Source organism: Vombatus ursinus, unplaced genomic scaffold (assembly GCF_900497805.2).
Source record: "Vombatus ursinus unplaced genomic scaffold, bare-nosed wombat genome assembly UNPS02014816.1, whole genome shotgun sequence".
NCBI lineage: Eukaryota > Metazoa > Chordata > Mammalia > Diprotodontia > Vombatidae > Vombatus > Vombatus ursinus.
In genome coordinates, this window is record NW_020954594.1 from 7,179,723 (window position 1) to 7,202,645 (window position 22,923).

General features: G+C 41.3%; 2 protein-coding genes across 2 annotated transcripts in view; one reads left to right on the plus strand and one right to left on the minus strand.

The window, feature by feature from the left end:
* CD3G (CD3g molecule) overlaps positions 1-4,135 on the minus strand; it is a 6,129-nt gene extending 1,994 nt beyond the window's left edge. The window contains exons 1-4 of the mRNA XM_027835688.1: positions 3,866-4,135; positions 1,780-1,803; positions 1,015-1,254; positions 194-325 (exon numbers count right to left, since the gene is read on the minus strand). Of these exons, the coding sequence (XP_027691489.1) occupies positions 194-325; positions 1,015-1,254; positions 1,780-1,803; positions 3,866-3,920 (451 nt within the window). The 5' untranslated portion in view covers positions 3,921-4,135. The remainder of the gene's footprint in view (positions 1-193; positions 326-1,014; positions 1,255-1,779; positions 1,804-3,865) is intronic.
* A 1,679-nt stretch (positions 4,136-5,814) lies between these two features.
* CD3D (CD3d molecule) lies at positions 5,815-19,526 on the plus strand. The gene is made up of 6 exons (XM_027835665.1): positions 5,815-6,059; positions 13,206-13,232; positions 14,743-14,964; positions 15,415-15,546; positions 19,080-19,123; positions 19,364-19,526. Exons 1-6 carry the CDS (start codon positions 5,975-5,977, stop codon positions 19,427-19,429), a joined length of 576 nt encoding a protein of 191 aa, XP_027691466.1. The 5' UTR covers positions 5,815-5,974; the 3' UTR covers positions 19,430-19,526.
* Positions 19,527-22,923: the final 3,397 nt, after the last annotated feature.

Sequence of the window (22,923 nt, forward strand, 5' to 3'; positions counted from 1 at the left end):
ACCTCTTGAATTTTATATTCCAAGCCCTGTGGTCCTAAACTTAATGTAGAAGCTGCTAAATCTTGTGTTATCCTGATTGCATTTCCACAATACTTGAATTGTTTCTTTCTGGTTGCTTGCAATATTTTCTCCTTGACCTGGGAGCTCTGGAATTTGGCTACAATATTCTGGGAGTTTTCCTTTTGTCCCTTACCTCTTGACTGCCATACTCCGTCTTGCCCTGCGATGAAGTAGACACCAACAGCAAGGAAGAAAACAGTGATGATTTCTGCTAAAATAAAGCCTGATAGAGTGGCTCCATCCAACTTAATACAGTTTTGGCACACTGAGGAAGGAAAAGGAAAAATACCTTTAAAAGATACTGGCAAATATTCTCCTTGGTAACTTCTGTTTCCTCATAGGCAGATGTGTCCTATCTAAGATAGCCCTTCAGGGTTGTCCCATTGCAGAGTATTAGGGACCACTTGAAAAATCATTGGACAATGCACTTATACCCTCTTAATATTCCCCTGATCCATAATGGATACCACTTTTAAGATCTCTGTGGTGAAGCAGATTGTCTAGATCCTTTGCCCTTGGCCAATAGCCTCCTAGCCTGTGTTCCCACGGAACCTTCCTCTCTCTCTTAACTTATAGAAACATCTGAGCTGTCCCATCCCAAGAGGGGGATGTATTCAAGGTAGGGCCAGAGCATAATAGGGTTAGGTAGTCTCTTTTTTTTAAAAAGAATTTATTTATTTTTAGGCAGTTGAGGTTAAGTGACTTGCCCATGGTCACACAGCTAGTAAGTGTCAAGTGTTTGAGGTCACATTTGAACTCAGGTCCTTCTGACTTCAGTGCGCCACCTAGTTGCCCCATAGGTAGTCTCTTTTAAGGGAGCTAGGGGGCTACTGCCTGTTCCTGAGTGCTGCCTATCAGACTTTATCACCCAGCTCTACTTAGCCTCTAGCTCTCCAGCTCAGCATGCTCTTCTCCCCTTATTCTTACAAAAAAGAAAGGCAGGAAGATACATACTTCTGTAATACACATGAAGTGGGAGAGATTGCTCTTCAGGTGTTGTTGCATTTGTTGAGTTTCTACACCAATACACATTTTGGGGGTCCTTGAAGATACTTCCCAGGTTCAATGTTTTCTTAGTTTCCTTTAGGATCACTTCCCCTGCAATCCACTGGACAGTTTGATCCCCTTTAAAGTTGCAGGTTAGTAGTACAGTTCCATCTTGGCGATTGTCATCCAAGTCCACTGGCTTTTTTCCTGGGTTATGAAAAGTCACATGCTTGTGACAGATCTCACCTCTGAAACATGTTCCCTTCCTGAAGGATGTGATAACCATTTTCAAGAGAAGATGGCTGGAAAATGCTAGTCCCATTTTTTGGCATGTGAGACACAATTTCTTCTTCCATTTCTCCCTTTCTCTTGCCACCTCCCCACCTCCCATCTGCCCACTTCACACAAAGAACAGGTGAATTCACAGAACCTTAGCCTAATTGTTGGAAACTGAGGGGTCTAGGATGAGCAAGTTTCCCTGCTCATTTTATTTAGCTCACAGATATGAAGATGGAAGGGACCTCAGAGACAATCTAGCTCAACCCTCTCATTTTACAGATGAGGAAACTAAGGTCCAAGGAGGTTAAGGGACTTGTCCAAGGTCACATAGGTGGTAATTATCAAAGGTGGGATTTGAACTCATATCAATTTCTGACTCCTGAACCAGCATTTTTTTCCACTGTCTAATCTTGCCTACAGTATATGAGGACACAAAGAAGACATTTCTCCTACCTTGCTCTTTCTGGGCCACAATACCTGCAGAGGGAAAGAAATAGAAAGAAAGTGGGGTTAAGATAATGTAGGAAAGGTCTGGATGAAATATGGATAAGATATGTCTCTGATAGTCCTGAGGTGGCTCAAATCTTAATCCAGGGCAATGGGTATCATTGAGCCTGACTTTTGACTTCAATTGCCAAGTTGGATTCAGGGGCATTTATACAGTCCAAATCTTCAGCCCCTGAAACCCTGATTGGAGTCGGCTAGATGTGTGTATATCTGCCCAAAGGATCAATATGCTTTTCAGAATTCATTTAAGTTATATCCAGCACTTATTAAGCTCCTACCATGCTAATTCCTGGGGGAGATACAAAATTCAGATAACAGCCCCTCTTCTCAAAGAGCTTTTAGTCTATTAGAGCAACATGACATATATACAAATAAGTGGAATATGAAATAATACATGGTAAATGCATAGATGAGGCACAATGTGTCACACGAGCATATATTCATATGGCTCCTCAGAGATGTGTTTCAGGTGTTATCTTGTTGGAGCTTGCCACCCAGTAATCTCCAGGTTTTTATCTGTATGGTTTAGACCAGTCCCAGACGTAGAGTACAGACTCAGCACTAGAAACATCTGGAATCAGGATCACCTTCCAAGAAAGAGCAAATTCTACCTGTGGCTCCTGGCTTCAAGCCTAGTTCAGGACAGTGTGAGCTAGAGATGGACAAGAGGGAAGCAGAACCCTTGACCATGTTTCTTCTTTCCTGGACACTGCAAGGAGGAGCAGAGGTCCCTTTCCTTTCACTCAGGCTCAGAAGTGTGAAAGCTAAAATGGCTTGTTGAGTTTTCTCTCAGCTCTGCATCAGAGGTTCCTGGGCCTAGATACTCAGTGCCCAATGTAGCTCTACCCACTGGGCAAGGCAGATAGACGAAGTGTAGACTGTCAGAGCTGAATGTTTTTTCATGACGAGATCAATTAGTCTAATGCCTTCCAATCCAATTGAACAAACATTGATTAAGTGCCTACTACATGCCAGGCACTGGCTCTGCTGGGGATTTCAAAGATGTGAGATAAAATACTTCCTGGTCTCAAGGAGTTCACATTCCTGAGGAGGAGGAGGATTGGTCAGATAAAATGTGCAATGATTATACAGGATTATTTGAAGAGAAAGTGAGTATCAGGAAAGGCTTTCTATAAAAAGATGTCCCTGAGCTGAGCTTTGAAGGAAGTTAGAATTCCCTAGAGGTAGGACAGAGGAAGGAGTACATTCCAGGTATGGAGGATGGCCTCTGCATAGGCACAGAGGTGGGCATTGGAACATCAAGGAGGAATAAGGTAGACTTCTTTGGCAGGAGCATAGAGTATATGGAGGGGAATCATGTGAAATAAGGTTGGAAAGGTAGACCAGACAGGAACCAAATTGTGGAAGGCTTTAAATCCTGACCTGAGGATTTTGTATTTTATCCTAGAGTTAAGAGAGGAGGGGGAGTGACTTTGCTAGCCTTTTTCACTGGCTAAATGATTAGGCAATTGGTTGAAGGATGTATTTGAGAGAGGGGAGACAGAAAAGATGGGAGGCCAGTTTGGAGTCTGTTACAGTCATCCTAAGGCTAGGAAAGATGATGTTCGCTCAGCTAGCTGGTAGTGGAGATGAGCCTAGAATCCAAGTGTCCTGACTCCATTAGACCATACTCAGGTTTAATCCCAACCCCAGCCTTGGGCCTCTTTTTTGCCTCCTGTTGAGCCCCTGGTCCCACAGCTTTTGATGTAAGTTTCAAGCCCAAGATGGAGGCTGCAGAGTTCTCTTTCTAGTGCATCTGAGAACTCTGGCTTTGTCAGGTTGAGATGGTGCCAGGATTGCACAAGCCTCATGAAGGACTGCTGTTCTTCAGGTCCTGTCCTCCATAACCTCTGCCTTCACTGATGGCTCCTCCCCGCGCCCACCTGGGATCACATCAGGAAAACTGAGCCCTACCAGTACCCCTCCAAGGGGCCAAGCTGTGGTGAGGATCCACATGTGCCCCACCCTCAGGGGTGGCCTCTCCCCCCGAGAACCCTCTTCTCCTTTTTGCACCCATTTTTAAAGTCCTTACCCTGGAGGAGAATGATGGTCAAGATCAGGCCAGCTGGATGCCAGTCCCACTTCATGTTCTGCTTGGGTCCTTTTCCCCTGGTAGCAGCTGGGGTCGGTGTCCTGCTGAGTTGTACCTAGTCTGGCCCCACCTTTCTCTTGCTGGGCCTTGTGGTGGAGGATAGGGAGTAAGAGTACCAAACCACAGCCTCCTGTGTGAGTGAAAAGGGCTATAGGCAGGGGCAAGAAAAGAAGGCAGTAGGGGAAAGCTATTCTTACTCTGTGCTCTATGGCAGAGACTAGGGTTGGATGAAATGGAAGGAGGGGGGGCGGGGCCAGAGTAGGAGGGAGGGGAGAATGTGGACTCCCCTTTCAGAGGCTCTGTTTTTGTTGAGGGGAGCTAGAGTAAAGGAGAAGGACCCTAGGATAAATGGGCTTGGGGGGGGGAAGCCCTGGATGTCTCCAGGAATGTCTTTAGCCTCCTCCCTTAGGGTGATATGCAGATTTGATCACATTTTGTCACAGTGGTTAAAATGGGAGCCCTGGAATCAAAGGCTCTGGTTAGAACCTGACACTTATTAGCAAGGTGATAATAGGCAAGTCACTAAACTTTTCAGTTTCCTCATTTGTCAAATGGGGATCACAATAATAATAATAATAATACTTGTTCCACTTACCTTATAGGAAAGCACTTTGCAAACTTTAAAATGCTGTATAAATTTGTTTTAAAAAATTATTCTCATTTGACTCCCAGCTCCACAGCTCCTGCATTCTTTCCCTTCTCACCATCCATAGAGCCATTATCCTGCTTCAGGCTCTAATTAATTCTCTCCTGGACTATTTCAGTAGCCTCCTTTTTGGTCTCCCTGCCTCAGGCCTCTCTATCACTTCAACTCTTCCTCCAAGCTGCCAAAACAATTGTACTAAAGCCCAGGTCTGACTCTGTCACCCTGCTTAAATTTCACTCTGAGTAGATTCTAATGACTCTCTGATACCCTGGGGCAGCACAGTGGGTAGAGTATCAGGCCTGGAGTCAGGAAAATCTGAGTTCAAATTTGACCTCAGATACTTCCTAGCTATATGACCTTGGGCAAGTCACTTCACCCTGTTTGCCATAGTTTCCTTATCTGTAAAATGAGCTGGAGAAGGAAATGGCAAAACCACTCCAGTGTCTTTGCCAAGAAAACCCCAAATGGGGTCTCGAAGAGTCAGACGTGACTGAAATGATTGAACGACAAGAACAAAAATCTGTTACCTCCAGGTACAAATGTAAAATCTTCTTTTTAGGGTTTAAAGTTCTTCACAACTTGGATCCACCTACCTTTCCAGTATTCTTATGCATTACACGATTTCTACCCCCTCTAATATCCTCTTTGCTTTCCTCCTGTATGACACACCTAGGTATTTTCATTGACTGTCACATGACTGCAATGTTCTCCTTCCTCACCCCCACTTCCTGGCTTCCCTGGCTTCCTTCAAGTCTCAACTAAAATCCTACTTTCTACAGAAAACCTTTCCCCATCTCCCTTAATTCTAGTTTCTTCCCTCTGTTAATTACCTCCAATTTTTCCTCTGCATGGTTTGTGCGTAGTTGTTTGCATGTTGTCGCCCCCCATTAGATTGTGAGCTCCTTGAATGTAGGGACTGTTTTTAGCCTTTCTTTGTATCTGCAGCCCTTAGTGTTGTATCCAGCACATAGCAGGCACTTAATAAATGTTTACTGACCAATTATTACTAATGATAATTATGCAATTTTCATTTCTTTCTATTGCTTCGCGGAAGAGAAGACTTTGGTTTCAGAGTCTTTACAATCCCACCACTCTCCCCTTGCTTTGGATGTCCCACACTCCTCTTAGAGGGTTCTAGCATATTTATTTACCCTCTGTTTCCTCCCCTTACCCAGCATCCAATGCCTCCCTGCACAGAAAGAAAGATCAGTTTGCACCTGCCTCTTCCCTGTCCCCTTTCCTTCCTCCCCCACCCCCTATCACTCTGGTGATCTCTTGTCACTCACAATTCAGAGATGTGGTTGTGAACTTTACGGGTTCTGCCCAGCACCTCTTACCTTTTCTGCAAGGCGTGAAGAGTGAAGGAAGAGAGTGGGTGGGCCTTCATAGAGGAAGCTGGTTCCATGGCTGTCCAGGAGATTCACAGGTGGAGTATGAAGTGGGACTTGTGTCTGGCTGGCCTGATCCTGACCATCACTCTTCTCCAGGGTAAGGTTTCCAGAATGGATGGGAAATAGAGGAGAGGGAACTTGGGGGAGAGGCCACCTGTTAGGATGAGGCATTTCTGGGTCCTTATCCCAGCTTGGCCTCACAACCGGGTACTTGAAAATTCTTTTTCCATATTCAGAGCCTTAGTTTTTTCCTGTAGCCCTTTAAGGAGTGGGGGAGGGGGACATCAGTAAGGGCAGAGCCTGAGAAATGTCAGTGTCTTACTTCCCTCTTTCCTTTGTGGGGTCTTTGTCTCAGTCTGGCCAAAGCCCAGAGACCTCAGATACGCAGAAGAGTCAAACTCACACCTACTGGCCAAGCCACCCCCAAACTCCCTAGTGTGGCCCAAATCAGACTAAAATATAATTGGAAAGTGTTGAACAAAGTAAATAAAAATACAGCATAGCTAATATTTCTTTTTGGTTTTCTAAATTAGTTTGTGACTTCATGGATCCCTTTCTATTTGAGTTTGACACCATCACGTTAGAGGATTCTATTTGAACCCATTTTAGGCTTAATAATAGTAGTTTATATTTTATACTGTTCTAAGGTTGACAAAGCACGTCGTCTCATCTGACCCTCACAATAACCCTGTGTAGAAGGTGGCACTCGTGTAATTATCACCCCTATTTTACAGATGAGAAACGGCATTTCAGAGAGAATAAAAATACTTTGCTCAAGGTTACCCGGCTAAATAAGTGGCAGAACTAGAATTCAAACCCATATCTCCTCACTCCCAGACTTCTTAGCGTTCTTCCCCTCTACCACAGGGAATAGACTGTCTCTAAATTACTGCTCTTCCACCAGTGAGGCCAAATTACATAGGGCCTTTCCAGTGTGCTGTAAAGGGGACATTCTTAGGAGTTAGGAATTCAAGCTCTGCCATTAGCTTGCTGTGTATCCCTGGGTAAGTTGCTGCATGTTGCTGAGCTTCAGATTCTTTATCTGTAAAAATGAAGAGGGTGGACTAGATCTGGGCTTTGTGGATTTTAAAAAATAGTTTGATGACTCTACTTAATATAACTCATTTCCTTTGGGATTGTATGTGTTTTATTCATTTAAAAACATTCTGAGGAGTTCATAGGCTTCATCAGACTGGCCCAGGGGTTCAGAACCCCTGGACTACATGATCTCTATGATCCCTTCCAGTTCCAAGATTCTACAATTATAAACAATTATATTGGCAATGTTGAATCACTAGCTCGAATTAACGTGGTGCTCAGGAGGAGGAATTAAGAGAGAATTCAACTTGTTCATTCTTCCTTTTGACTTCCTGAGCCTGGGCAAGATGGAGAACACCTCTGGCCCACCTCACGGTGCTCAGGAGCGCAAAGGCAGAGGACGGTCAGACATTCCATCTCCCTCTTCTCTCTGTGGCCTAGCTCCTAGCCAGAGGTCTACAGTTTTCCAGAAAGTGACTATGATTCAAGTTGTTTTAGTGTTGAGTTTGTGCTATGTGTATGAGTGTGTGCATGGTGGTGGGGAGTCTTGTACTATCAAACTAATAATTTAGATGGCTGGGACAAATCGAGAGGTGACTAACCACCCTGGGGTAGCTGAAGTTTCCATGTGAAGTACGGTTATCCCTTCCCTATCACAGGGGTTAGTGGTGCGATCTGGAAAATCCATGTACAATTTTTTGACCTTCCCTTCGTACCAGAGAAGACATCTGAATTATTATGGTATTAAAAGATAAAATATGTTGCTATTATACCATACTATACATATATTTAATGCATCCCTGAGTTTCTAAACTTTTTGTGTATCGTTTGCTGGCCTTTGAATGTTGTCTGAAGTTTCCGTAGAACTCTCAAAAAATTCCCCTTTAATTTCTTATGCTGACCTGTGATATATCGAAACCACAATGGGGAAAATTGTGATGGGGAAGGGATAACTGTAGTTCTCTGAGGGGCCAGGTATGCCTTAGAAATCTGAAAAAGAAGATCTTTGCATCTTTGGTGTCTTTAAACCAAGACTTGAAGAATTCAAGAAGCATAGCCTTTTGGATTATATAGATGATGTCCTTGCATTTCATAGTTAGTTCCTAGAACACAGGGTCAGAAAATACCATACTGTGACTTAAATATAATAATAATCAACATGAAATAAGAACAGAATATTTACATCAGGTTTGAGGAGTTCAAAAGATGTAATTTCCCTAAAATCGTAGATTCAGAGCTAGGAGAGATTGTAGAGGTCATCCGGCCCATGACCTTCATGTTGCAAATGAGGAGACACAGCCTCACACCAAGTTGATCTAACTACAAGATTTACTGATAGCAGACGAACCACTAGTGGAATGTTCACTCATATAAAAAAGGATATAAAACATATTATCACCATCCCCTGTCCTTGTTTTGCTCTGGATATCAGAGTCTGTGGCAACCAAGTGGTCTAAGCAAAAGACTAGTTCTGGATAGCACACAGACATTTGAGGGGGTTGGGGGAACCTCTGCTAGAGGCAGCTATGTGGTATAGGGGATAGAGCACTGGGCCTGGAGTCAGGAAGACCTGAATTCAAATTCAACTGCAGATACTTGCTAGCTGTGTGACCCTGGGCAAGTCACTTAACCTCAGTTGAGGAAATTGTAAAATGAGAATAATAATAGTGGGGTTGTTGCAGGGTTGTTGTGAGGATCAAATAAGATAATATTTGTAAAACATGTAGTATGGTTCCTGACACATAGTTGTTATAGAGTTATTTCAGTCGTGTCTGACTCTTCATGAACCCATTTGAGGTTTTCTTGGCAAAGATGCTGGAGTGGTTTGCCGTTTCCTTCTCTAGCTCATTTTACAGATGAGGAAACTGAGGCAAAAAGAATTAAATGACTTGTCCAGAGTCACACAGCTAGTAAGTATCTAAGGTGAGATTTGAACTCAGAAGATGAGTCTTCCTGACTCCAGGCCTGGTGCTCTATCCAATGTGCCATTTAGCTGCTCTGACACATAGTAGTAGGCATTTAATAAATGCTTGTTTCTTTCCCACCCCCTAATCTCCCTCTTGGATTTTACCTGAGGTAGACAAAGGTAACTGGATGCTCCAGTCTGGAATAAACAAATCCTAGCTGTCTTTGATCATGAATAGTTCAAATAAGGTTGTAAACAGAGGGGTTAGTTTAATTCCTTTGGCATCAGGGGATATTCTTAGCCTCCCTCTCCCTCCCTCCCTCCATCTTTTTGACTCTCTGTCTCTGTGTCTCTGTCTCTTTCTCCCTCTCTGTTTCTCTGCTAATGTAACAAGACTGTACCACATATCAAGCAACCAGTCGATCAACAAACATTTAGTATACCCTTACAATCTATTGAACACTATCCTAGACATTAGGGCTACAAAGACAAAATGAAACAGTCCCTGACCTCAAGGAGCTTACATTCTTTTGGGGAGAAGTGACAGATACACAGATAAATATAAACAAAATAAATACAAGGTAACTTCACAAGGAGGATCCATCAGCTGAAGGGATCCACAAGGGCTTTATGTAGGAAGTAGCATTTGTGCTGAGCTTTGAAGGAAACTAAGGGATTCTAAGAGGTAGAATGACAAGGGAGGGCATTCCAGGGATGGAGGGCAGCCTTTGCAAAGGCATGGAGGTGGGGAATGAAATGTTTTATCTGAGGAACAGCAAGAAGAAACTAGTCTCTCCTGACTAGAGAGACTAGAGATGGCCATATGGATCTAGGAATCCTCTGCATGGAGATGATAATTGGACCCAAGTGGACTGATGAGATGACAAAGAAAGATGGTAGAACTTAAAAAAAAAAGAGGACCCTGGTTAAACCTTTTCATTATAGATAGCTCCTTTGAATTCACATTTATTTAAACTAACCTTGAAACTATCAAACTCACCCTGAGAGATATTTTGTGAAGGGGTGGCTGATACTAAGATGTCTTCATCTTCATAGAGATCTTCATCTTATCACAGAGACTAGAATAGCCCTGGAAACCACCTCAGGAAAGAATCAATCTAAAATGTAATTGAAGTTACACAAATGTCAGATATTACTGTGAAGTAAAATGAGCTTTGTTTCTAGTTAATTGCAACATGCCTCAGGTAAAGTCCTAGCAGAAAGGTGGTGGTCTGCATCTTATTTTTTTTCTGTTTATCCTTCTCTCTCTCTTCTTATCCTGTCCCTCCTCAAAAGCCTGTTTTGCTTCTGACCACTATCTTCCTTATTCTGCCCTCCCTTTAGTCTTCCCCTACCCCATATCTCATATCCTCTTCCCCTCTTATGTCTCTGTTGAGTAAGATGGATTTTTATACCCAACTGATTGTGTATATATATTCTTCCCTCTTTGAACCAATTTTGATGAGAGTGAGGTTCAAGCATTGCCCGCTACTCTCCTCCCCATTTCCTTTTCTATTATAAAAGCTCTTCCTTGCAAGCCTCTTTTATGTGAGAAAAATTTCCCCATTTTACCTCTCCCTTCTCCCTTCTTTTCTCACTCCTTCATTTTTTTTTTTTTTTTTTTTTTTTTTTTTTTTTTTTTTTTTTTTTGGAGATCATCTCAACATAATTGACTCACATTCATGCTCTCTGTCTATGTAGACTCTTTCTAACTGCCCTAATAATGATAAAGTTCTTAGGAGTTATATGTATCATCTTCCCATATAGGAATATAATTAGTTTAACTTTATTGAGTCTTTTATTATTACTCTTTCATGTTTACCTTTTTATGCCTCTCTTGAATCTTGTGTTTGAATGTCAGATTTTCTATTCAGCTCTGGTTTTTTCATCAGGAATGCTTGAAAGTGATCTCTTTCATTAAATATCCTTTTTTTACCCTGAAAGATAATACTCAGTTTTGTTAGGTAGGTGATTCTTGATTGTAGTCTTAGTTCCTTTGCCTTCCTGAATGTCATATTCCAATCCCTGCACTCCTTTAATGTGGAAGCTGCTAAATCTTGTGTGATACTGACTGTAGCTCCACAGTATTTAAATGATTTCCTTCTGGCTGCTTACAGTATGTTCTCCTTGACTTGGGAGTTCTGGAATTTGGCTATGATATTCCTGGGAATTGGAATCTCTTTTAGAGATTGGTGGATTCTTTCAATTTCTATTTTAACCTCTGGTTCTAGGATATTGGGGTAGTTTTCCCTGATAATTTCTTGAAATATGACGTCCAGGCTCTTTTTTTGATCAAGGCTTTCAGGAAGTCCAATAATTCTTAAATTATCTCTCCTTAATTTATTTCCTGGTCAGTTGTTTTTCCAATGAGATATTTCATATTTTCTTCTATTTTTTTTAATTCTTTGGACTTTGTTTTCTTGTTTCTTGATGTCTCATGAAGTCATTAGCTATCATTTGTCCAATTCTAATTTTTAAGGAGCTATTTTCTTTTCTTTTTTCTTTCTTTCTTCCTTTTTTCCTATTTGGTGAGGTAATGGAGGTTAAGTGACTTGCCCAGGGTCACACAGCTAGTAAGTGTGAAGTGTCAGAGGCCGGATTTGAACTCAGGTCCTCCTGACTCCAAGGCTGGAGCTCTGTCCATTGTGCCACCTCGCTGCCCCAGGAGCTATTTTCTTTACTGAGCTTTTGTACCTCTTTTTCCATTTGGTCATTTCTGCTTTTAAGGAGTTCTTTTCTTCAGTGAATTTTTGTACCCCTTTTTCTATTTGATCTATTCTGCTTCTTAAGGATTTCTTTTCTTAAGTGAATTTTTGTGCCTCTTTTACCATTAGGCCAATTCTGTTTTTTAAAAGCATTATTTTCCCAAATTTTCCTTCACATTCTTATCTCTTCCTTTAGCTCTTCTTGGAATTCTTGTTGGGCTTGGGTCCAATTAGCATTTTTCTTTGAGGCTTTGGTTGTAGCCATTTCCACATTATTGTCTTCTTCTGAATTTATATCTTGGTCTTCCCTGCCACTGTATTATCTTTTTATGGTCAAGTTTGTTGTTGTTGTTGTTGTTGTTATTGTTATTGTTGTTGTTGTTTGTTCATTTTTCAACCTCTTTCTTGACTGAACTTTATGTTAAAATTGGATTCTGCTCACCTGGGAGTGGGGAAGCACTATCCCGAACTTTAGGATTTTTCATACTTCTGTTTTTAGAGCTAGTTCTGGGGAGTCTGTAAGTTTTTGGTGCTTCCAAGTTGGTGTGATCCAGGGAGAGGTGGGTTATGGCTCTCTTGGTCTGTACTCTTGTCTTTACCTAGGGAGGGCCTCTGGTCCCCTGCAGATGTAAGCACTAGGGCCTCTTGGCCCTGAAATGGTGATAAGGTCCCCTGTTCTCCTGCAACCGCAAACATTAGTGCTCCTCTCTGCCTTGGAACTGTGACCAGAGCTCCTGTTCCCTTGTGATTGATCACAAGTGCCCCTTCCCACCCTGGAAGTGGGATCCAGAACTTTATATAGGGAATAGAGTTATCAATCAGTAACAGCAAAGCACCCTCTGTAATCTCTAAGATGCTGCTGCCACCACTATAACAATCACCTCCAAGGCCCATTGCTGGTGTTGCTTCCATGTGCTTTGGGCTGGATCCTACCACCCATGTCACAGATCTCTCCTGCCAACCTTCTGAGTTGTCTTAGGCTGGAAAAATGTCTCACTGAATCTTTATCGCCTTCCCCTCCTGCCTCCTGCCCCTGGAGATCTAGGGCCCAACTCATGAAAACTCAATTCAGTTCAATTTAACAAGCATTTATTAAGCACAGATAAGGGTTAAATTAAGATGCTGTCAGAGGGGCATGACACCTGTCCTTGAGGAATTTAGTTTCAAAATAATTTTTTTGCTGGTATCTTTTTATTTTTATATCACCAATATTGCTTCCTCTATCTCTTTCAGGGATCCATCCCCTTATAACAAAGATTTTTTTTTTTTTAAGAGAAGGGGAGGGAGAATTTTAAGAGAAGGGAGGGAGAATTCAGCAAAATCAATCAGCACTCAATGTTCCACACGTGTGGACCCCCACCCTTACTAAGGATCAAGAAAGGTGTCTTCCTTGAGGAGTTTATAATTGTGTGTGTGTGTGTGTGTGTGTTAGTGTGTGTGTGTGTGTCTGTAACTTCTAATGGTATATTGAGGGGAAGGAAAGAACAACAAAATTGTTGAACCAAATAGAAAAGTCTCCTCAGGACTGTCAGGGCAGTTTTTTGTGTTTTGAATAGACTCTGCCCAGTTGAATCTGTGTTCTTTCTTTCCACAGGCTCTGTGGTCCAGGCAGATGATGGAGGTAAGTTATCTGGATTCTCTGGCACTGGGCAGACAAAATATTACTGGATTCTAGAGAATTAGAGCCTGTGAATAGTGGGAATTGAGTGGTTTGGAGGTGAGTGGTTGTTCACCCTAAACCCTTAAGGTCTCTGCAAGCCATCACGTGCCCTGGTCTCACCTTGACCAAGAGAAATCCTTCCTTCAGTGTTTTTATCTTTTTTTGGTGCGGGGCAGGGGTGGGCAAAGGAAACTAATGAGAGAGGGAAAGGGAGTATGTATGTTTTATGGAACTAGTAAATATAAATCATCCTGTAAAACAGGGGCATCCTGGTTGGGGAGTGGTGTAATTGGAGAAACTTCTTCAGCAGGGGTCTGTCTGCCTCAATCTTCAATTAAAGTCCTTCTCCCACTTTAAATCTGTTCTCGCTTCCTCCTGGAAATCTTCCCAGATGAAACTCATCCAACTGGGGATGTTTATCCTGAAGAAAAGAAGATTTAGGGGGGCCATGAGAGCTGTCTTCAAGTATTTGAAGGGCTATCATGGGGAAGAAGAGTAAGACTGAATGCTTAACCCCAGAGAGCAGAACCAAGAGCTGTGGGGAGGAGTTAAAAAGAAGTAAATTCTGGCTTTATCTCTATCCCGAAGTGATAATGGGCTTTCCCTCACTGGGAATCTTCAGGCAAAGGCTGGGGGATTCTCTGATGCTGTGAGCCCCTCTCCCCCCACCAGTGCACATTTATTCAGTTTATGATGTCTCTGTTTTCATTCTGCTTTTTGAGTGACCAAAAGTCCATTCTGTCTGCCTAAGTCCTGCCTAGATTCCTTCCTTCTTTTTTCTCTTTCTTTTCCTTCTCTCCGTCTTTCCTTCCTCCCTCCCTCCATCCTTGCCCCCTCTCTTTCTCTCTCTCTCTCTCTCTCTTTCTGTAACACAATAGCCAACCAAAGCAGATCCCCACATTGGTTAGGTCCAGAAATGTGTGTCTCAGTCTGCACTCTGATTCTCTCACCTTGCCTGTCAAGGAGTGGCAGCATTCTTCATCTGGAGTCCTCTAGTGCCATGGCTGACCACTGTGTTTATCAGAATTCTTAAATAACACTGTTAATTTTCAAAACATTTCTGTTGTTGTATGAATTATTCTCTTGTTTCTGTTCATCCTTTATTTTGCATCAGTTCATGGAAGTCTCTTCCTAGGTTCCTCTGAAACCATTCCTTTCATAATTTCTTATGGCACAATAGTATTCCATCACATTCATATACCATAATTGGTTTAGCTATTCGCTAATTGATGTATGTCATTAGACTTTGATCTCCTTGGAGAATAGGGACTGTGTGTCTCTTCCTTTCCCTGGATCTACCGAAAACACAATGAGGACTCAGTCCCCAATATTGATTGGCTGTTGACTCATTAACAGGAGTGGCAGAAGTGAAGAACGGTCCTTTCACTGCTTTCCTCCCTTCTCCCCGTCTCCCTCCCCACTTTGCCTATTGGCTTTAGGGGCTCCATAATTGTAATTTTTGTTTCCCTAGACAAATCCTTATCCATATCAGTGGTGGAATCTGAGGACAAGATATTTCTGAAGTGCAATGGCACGGATTTCTCATGGGTGGCCTTGGAGGAATCATCAAAAAAGAGTTATCCGAGCAATAAAAGTGTGGACTTGGGAAGAAAAATCCAGGATCCCCGAGGAACATATCAATGTACTGATGCCAAGGACAAGAAGTCCCCTGTCCTGCATGTTTATTATCGAAGTATGAGCATCAATCCCTTCCCTACATCCACCCTGTCCCCTGACCCCTTTCCTCCTAATTGTAATGACCGTGAGCTTCTTGGCTGGGGGGTAGGGAGAGCTCTGTATGTTAAGGGGTGGAATCCAAGTCTTTTTGAGCTGAGACAGTAATCCGTGTGAACCAAAACATGCCTTTTTAGTAGAGTGAGGGAGAAAGCTCAGCTCTCTGGATGAGGTTTAGGGAAACAACTTAGGATCTGGAGCTTGTGGCATGGTTAAGAAAACTGTCTGGTTCATCTTTCCCAAAGCTGAGAGCTTCAGGGTATTCCCTGTACATTTTTGGGATGAGAGGTTATTGTGAGGGAGAAGTGGTCTTGCATTGGGCTGGGGCCTCTGTCCTGAGGTGGCAAGGGAGTCCATCAGGGAGCATTACCTGGCACTGAGAGGGCATGTGTCCTTTCCCTCTCCACAGTGTGCCAGAACTGTGTGGAATTGAACTCGGGCTCCCTGATCGGTATTCTGGTTGCTGATGTTATTGCTACATTTATTCTGGCTATTGGAGTCTACTGCTTTGCAGGGCATGAGGAGGGGTGTCTTCCAGCAGGTAAGTTGGAGGAGCTTTGACATGCACAAGCTAGTGCAAGGGGGAGGGGACAAAGTTGGCATCCTTTAGGTTCAACTATTCATAACCAAGGTTTTCCATGGGGCTCCTTCTTCCAGGCTTTCCCTTGCTGGTCCCACTGCTGCCAGATTAATTTCTTAATATGAAGCTTTGTTATGAGGATTCACCAAGACCTATGAGGATGGTCATGCATGTCCTTTATCAAGGGGTCATAGCACAGGCTTATCCCCACATGTGCTTCTTGGGATGCTCTCCCTCCCCCCTCCACTGCTTAATGAGTCACTATTTAATTACCGTTGCCTACAGAATAAATTTAATTCAGCAAACACTTACTAATTACCTACTCAGTGTAGGTATTAGAAATACATAGATATGATGTAGATTCCACTTTCAAAGAGTTTATAATTTAATATGGGCAGGGAAATAAATAGATACAGATCACAAGGATATAAGGGAGATGTCCAGGAAAAGAACTATGATCAATTTAATCAGGGAGATAGCATTTCCAGTTTCAGCTATGTGGATAGGGCTAGGGGACAGACAAGGCTTCATAGAGAAGGAAATGGCACTTGAGAGAAGAGAGGAATTTGAACAGATCAATATGGGGCCAAAGGCATGAAGACTAGAGAAGAAAGCTGCATGGTATAAACACCAAATTAGGAGATAGAAGACATGGGTTCAAGTATCAGCTATGATGCTTACTTGCTTTGTTGATCTTGAACAAATTATTTGATTGCTTGGGGTTTCAGATTTCTCATCTGAAAATGAGGGGTTTGGAATAGATAATTTCTATGGTTCTTTCCAATTAGCTCTACTAAACTATGAATCAAAGGCAGAATGAGAACAGAAAACGAAAGCAGTCTTGTTTGGGTAGAATGTAGGATAAGTGAATTATGATATAAATACGAAATAGTATGGTAAACCGGAAAACCAGTAGGAACCAGGTTGCAGCGGTCTTGAATGCCAGTGTCAAGAGTTTATACTGTATTTGATAGGTGATAAAGAGACACTGAAAATTTTTGAGCAGAGGGGTGACTTGATCAGTGGTTCATTAGTCAGCTTACTTGGACAGCAGTGTCGTGGATGGATTGGAAGAAGACTGAAGTGGAGTCGGGAAGAGCTGATAGGAGGTCATCATAAGAATCTAGGCATGAAGAGATGAGAGCCTTAACCAGCATGGTTGCAGTGAGAGTAGAAAGAAGGGGATAGATCACAGAGTTGTTGCTGGAGTGGAATCAACAGGACTTGGTTACTAATTGGATTTAGACAATAAGGGAGAGGGGAAAGTCAAAGTTGACTCTGAGGTTACTCATCTTCCCAGTAATTCTGGGAAGATGATGGTACCATCGATAGGAATAGAGGTGAAGGGGAAAGAACAAGTTTAGGGGAAAGATAAGTTCAGTTTTGGACATGTTGAGTTTGAGGGGTTGACAGGACATCCAGGTGGAGATTTCTAGCAGGTAGGTGGAGCTGTAAGGGAAAATTTGGGTGGAAATACATTAATAGGAATTATTTAAATAGGAGGTGATGATTGAAACTATGAGAGTAGAGGAGTTTAGTAAGGGGAAAAGTATAGAAAGAGGAGTAAGGGTGAAAGAGGAGTAAGTAGTCAGAGATATGGTGGAAGAGCCAAGTGCACAGAAGCCAAAGGAGGATTGAATGTCAAGAAAGAAGAGGTGTTCAACAGGATACACAGAGAGGTCAGAGAAAGATGAGGACAGATTAGGTTAGCAGTAAGCAGTCATTAGTTTTCTTAGAGAGAACTCTTTTAGTAGTATACTAGGAACAGAGGTCAAATTATATGAGGATGAGGAATGAGCAGATGGTGAGGAAGTAGAGCCAGCCTGTGTAGACCCTTCCTTTTGGCCCTGAAGGAGGAGGGGAGAGTATGATAAGTCATGAGATTATAGATTTAAACTTGGAAAACACCTTATGTCTAGTCCCGTAGCCTCATTTTACATTACAATTACATTGTAATTTTTGCTTCCCTATGAGGAAACTGAACCCCAGAGAGAGGCAGTGACTTGCTCAAAATCACACTTCATAGTATGTGGCAGAGCTAGGATTTGAACCCAGATCCTTCAACTCCAAATCTAGCATTCTTTCCACTACCCATTCTTGCCTCTTTGGTTAGTGAAGTCAAGGGAAGGGTTTTTTGTTTTTTGTTTTTTGGTTTGTTTGTTTGTTGTTATTGTTGTTTGTTTTTGTTTTTGTTTTGTTTTTGTTTTTGTTTTTTTGTTTAGAAAAGAGGGGATCTGAGAATGCTTATAGACAAAAGGAAGGAACCAGAGGAGAGGAGAGATTAAAGATACATGAAAAAGAGGGAATGACAGATGAATGAATGAATGAATGAGCGAAAGAGTGAACGAAAAAGCATTTATTAAGCTGTAGATGGAACGAGATTATGGGAATAGCAGGGTTTAGCCTACTGAGGGGCAAAAGTGAGTCTTGGCAAATAAGATAACTATTTCTTCTGAAACTAGGTAAGGACATTGAGGGTGTTAACAGAATGGAGAAGTGAAGATTAGGGAATCCACATTAGATTGCCTCAACTTTCTAAATAAAGTAGGAGGTGAGGATATATTCTGAGAGTGATCTGGAGAGGATGGAGCTGGAGACTTGAAGAAAAAAGACATTCGGAGTTGCCATTGTTAAATCATCAACAGGTTAAGATTCAAGGTCTTCCATAATTCATTTCTCTTATCAAGTCCTATCAATCAACAGCCTTTTATGAAGTGCCTACCTTGTACCAGGATTTACTCTCAAATACTCCATATGCCAGGCAAACTAGGCTACTAACCATTCTCTAAATCCTCCTAGGTTTTTATACTTCCATACTCCTACTGTTCACATGCCCTCTCCCCATCACATCCCCATCTACTGATAACTTATTGATCCAGCTCAAACTCTATGTCTTTCATAGAGCCTTTCATGACTGCCTTAGCTGAAGGTGATTTCTCCTTCATATGATCTTATAGTGTTCTATATTCCTCATCTATTTGTCTCCTAATTTACATTTATTTGTGTACATGTCTTATGAGAAGCTGTGCATCATAGTGTATAGAGACTTGGCCTCAGAGCCAGAAAGACCTGAGTTCAAGTTCTGCCTTTGGCATATACTGGCTCTGTGACACTGAGAATTCTTGGCGGTTCTCTGCAGAGAAGGTGCTTTGGTACAGCGAGTTTCCTCTTGGGAATTCTTTATATTAATGAAGTCACAGGTCCGATTTCTACCCCTACACGTCTTATTATTCCTAGTAGATTTTCAATTCTTTGAGGGTAATGTTAATGTCTTATTACTCTCTAGCAGTCACTTAATGTTTATTGAATAGTGAATAAACAAGATCAACCCAAAGGAAGTAAAGGTTATAGGATGGTAAGGGCTGTACCATTCTCTGAATGTTTCTGAGTGGGCTTATAGGCAGAATTTGGGGTTCAGTCCCTTCCAGCCATGTCCTGGACATCTGTGGGCTATCTCCTACTGACCCTTCTTCTCTGGGTTTCTCTTTAATCAGGTTTTGACAAGCAGATTCTGATGCAGAATGATGCACTCTACCAGGTGAGTAATGAAGAGGGATGAGAGTGGAGGGATGAAACTGAGGCTAGGGGATTGAAGAGATTTGACAGTGGATTGTATGATAGACTGGGAATTTAGTAACAGATGGCATGGGAGAAATGTGAATACATAGCTATGATCGCTTTGGGGTCTCTGGATTGTAAAGAGATTTCTTTTTCAAGAGAAGAAACACAAGAAACAAAAAAAACCCTGACCTTACTCTCTCTTCTCTTTATGTTTTAGCCACTCAAAGATCGAGATGACAACTCATATAGCCACATTGGAGGCAAACGACCTAGGAACAAGTGAGCACTGGAATTTATGACTTGGAACAGCACCCCAGCTACATGCCAACAACTGTCTTCCCCAGTTATTTAGCCAATAAAATTCTCCACTTTTTCACTCAGTCAATGCCTACTTGGGCTCTGCTTGATTCTTGCAAAGGGAATGAGGAATATGCTGGTTCTTTCAAGCCCTTGGCCTTCTTACCCACTGTGAATTTGTTCTGAGTTCCTGCCTCATCCTTGCCTTTCTTCTCTCCAGTGTAGAAAGGATAATGGTAACCAGTCCTTCCTAACCCAGTTTTCTAGAATCTGGTCTAGTCTTGGAATACCCCCATGGCTTTCAGACTAGGACCAAGAGGACCAAAGAGGCCTTTCCCCTTTAGCCCTATCCCTAAGTCTTCCTGTGAACTCTCTCCCTCCCTCCAGCTGGGTGTAAGGTTCTGAGTTCCCATAGCAGGGCCACATAAGCAGTAGTGGTTTCCATGATGTCATGAGCGGGGACAACATCAAGGGGACCCGAGGACTCAGTTTCTGTTGAAACTCATGGGGGAAGGGAGAAGAGGTAACCAGTTTTCTAGTCTCAGCTGAAGGGCTGATCTCAGCTTTGTTCTCTTCTCTCATTTGGACTTCCTCTTGTTTCCTGCTCTAATTCTGTTCTCCTCTTGGCTCCCACAAGCCTGGCTGTTGAATTAGGGCTGTAGAATTATTCCCTGACAGATATGAACAGGCAGTTTTCAAAAGAGGAAATGCAGCTATTAGCATCTATTGGAAAAAGTGTTCCAAATCCCAAATAATAAAAATTAAAATTAAAACAACTCTCATAATCCTCTGATTAGTTAAGATAACAAAAGGTGAAAATAGCCATCGCTGGAAGAGTGGGGGGAGTCCGGGCACATTCATGCATTGTTGATGGAACTACGGAGTGTTTCAATAATTCTGGAAAGCAATTTGGAGCTTTATCCCTTCCCCCAAATCAAGAAACTGTATGTGAGGTAATACTAAGCATATACACCAAAGAGGTCGAAAACAGAGGGAAAGCACTCCTGTATACTGAACTTTTTATCATAGCAAAGAATTGGAAACAAAGTGGGTGCTCATTAATTAGGGAATAGTGGAACACACTGTGATGTATGAATATCATGGAATATTACTGCACAGTTAGAAATGACAAATAAGACAAATTCTAAAAAACCTGGGAAGACTTTGATGAATTGCTACAGAGTGAAGTGAGCAGTATTAGAAGAATAATTTCTACAAGTACGATATTGTTTTATTGGCTTCAACAATGTCAAGGAAAATAACTTTGAAAGACTACAGAACCTGGATCAATGCAGTCAGTGACCAGTCATCCTCTTTAGAAGACTGATGATGAATCGTGGCACTCATTTCTTAGCAGAAAACTGATAGACTAGAGTTGGATAATGAGACATGCCTTTAAACAATTCTTTCTTGGTTATTATGAATTTAACAAGCACTATTAAACGTGAACACTTCAATATACAAAGAATAGAAAAAGAGGATTATATCCAAAACTCTGTATTTCTATTACATCATTTGTTTTTAAGTGTATATTAAATTTTAACACGTTAGCAATAAAACTGCCTACTTGTCTATTTTACCCGTATGAACTTTCTCCTGCTCCTTTCTGTGCATTTTTAAAATGTTTCATTGATGCTTTTTTCCTTTTTTTCTTATTATTTTTGCATCACTATCAGTAATACCAGCCTACTACCCTTTCCCTCACAAATAGAAGCTCACCATTGTAAATAAATATTGTCTTGCAAAATAAATTCACATACCGGCATTGTATGAAAACATATGCCTCATTCTGGACTTTTGGTCCATCGCTTTTTTTTTTGCCAAGAACCAGAAAGCATGATTCTCATTAATTTTCCAAAGTATTTGTTATTCTGAAATTTGTATCTGTTCTGAAGTTATTTGTTATTATATTGATCAGAATTCTAAAGTTTATATAGGTTGTTTTCTTTTATGTCGGTATAGTAATTGTAAAAATGATTTTCCTGGTCCTGTTCACTTTAATCAGTGTAAGTTCATATAAAGTCTCCTTCAGTCTTTCATTTACATAATTTCTTATGGCACAATATTCTTTCTTTGTTTTTTTCCCTTGGTAACAGCTCTATTTTATTGATTAATTTATTTCTTATTCTGAACTTAAACACCAAAAAAAAAAACATTTCTATACAATCAGAACAAAAAAAGGGATTCTTTATGAAACTATGAATCTTTATTTATACTGCTTACTTTTATTCTTAAAATACTTTACTTTCAAGACTGTCCTACTTGCCTGCTTTCTTCCAAGTTTCCTTCTGTTCTCTTTTGTGTGTTTTAAAAAATGTTACAATGGCTCTAACTCCCTTTTCCCCTACCACCCTTCACTTATTAACCACCTGTTAGAAAAAAAAGAAACCCAACTTGTAACAAATAAGCATGGTTAAACAAAATGAAGTTACACAATGGCCACATCCAAAAATGTATGTCTCTTTACATTCTGTGTCCATCATCTTTCTGTCAGGGTTGGATAACATGCTTCGTTATAGATCCTCTGGAGATGTGATTGGTCAGTGCTTTCATCAGAGTTAAATTGTTTTTCTTTATACTGTTGTCCTTGTATAAATTGTTTTCTTGGTTCTGCTCACTTCATTCTACATTGGTTCATCATTTCTTACAGCTCAATAATATTACATTTATACACAATTTGTTCAGCTATCCACCCCCCCCCCCAGATTTTAGATTGTCTAAGAGGAGATCTTAGGCACTCCCTTAGCCTCTAGTTTTTTTCTCCCTCTTTGACCTTTTAATTCCCACCTCCCTCCCTCACTTCAGGATCAAGAAGTTTGTTTTGCTTGGGACTATGTCCTCCAAGGAATGATTCTTCCTCTTAAACTCAAATCCCTCCTAATTCCCTGTTCCTGTTGAGTCTGATGTATTTCAATACTAAACTATGTGTGTTCAATCCTCCCTTGTCTATTTCAGGTAAGAGTGAGCTTCATCTTACGCTCACTCCCTCTGCTCCTTCCTTCATGTTTGCACACTTTTCTTTTCATACGCCCCAATAATAAGAAGCGACAGGTTCCATCTTCTTCTCTCTCCTTTCTACTTTAGTATATTCCTTTTACCTTTATTTCTCTTTCTCCAGTTCAAACCCTCGGTGCAAAACCAATCTCCTCCCCCTCTGTTTTTCTTCGAAAAAAATAAGGTTTTGAAGGGATACTATTTTTTTTCCTTTAATTAGAATGTTAGTACAGCATCATCATAAAGCTCCTTTCAATTACTCAAATAAATTTATCTTTCTAAGTTTCCCTGGACTCTTGTATTTGTATTTCAAAGTTCCTACTCAGTTCTAGTCTTTTTTTTAAAATCAGAAATACCTGAAAATTCCCATTAAAGATCCATTTTTTCCCCTTGTAGGACAGGGATGCTAAACCTTTTTGGTGTCATGAGGAGGCCAGTGATGAAACTTTTGGACCCCTTCTCAGAATATTATTAAATGCATACAAT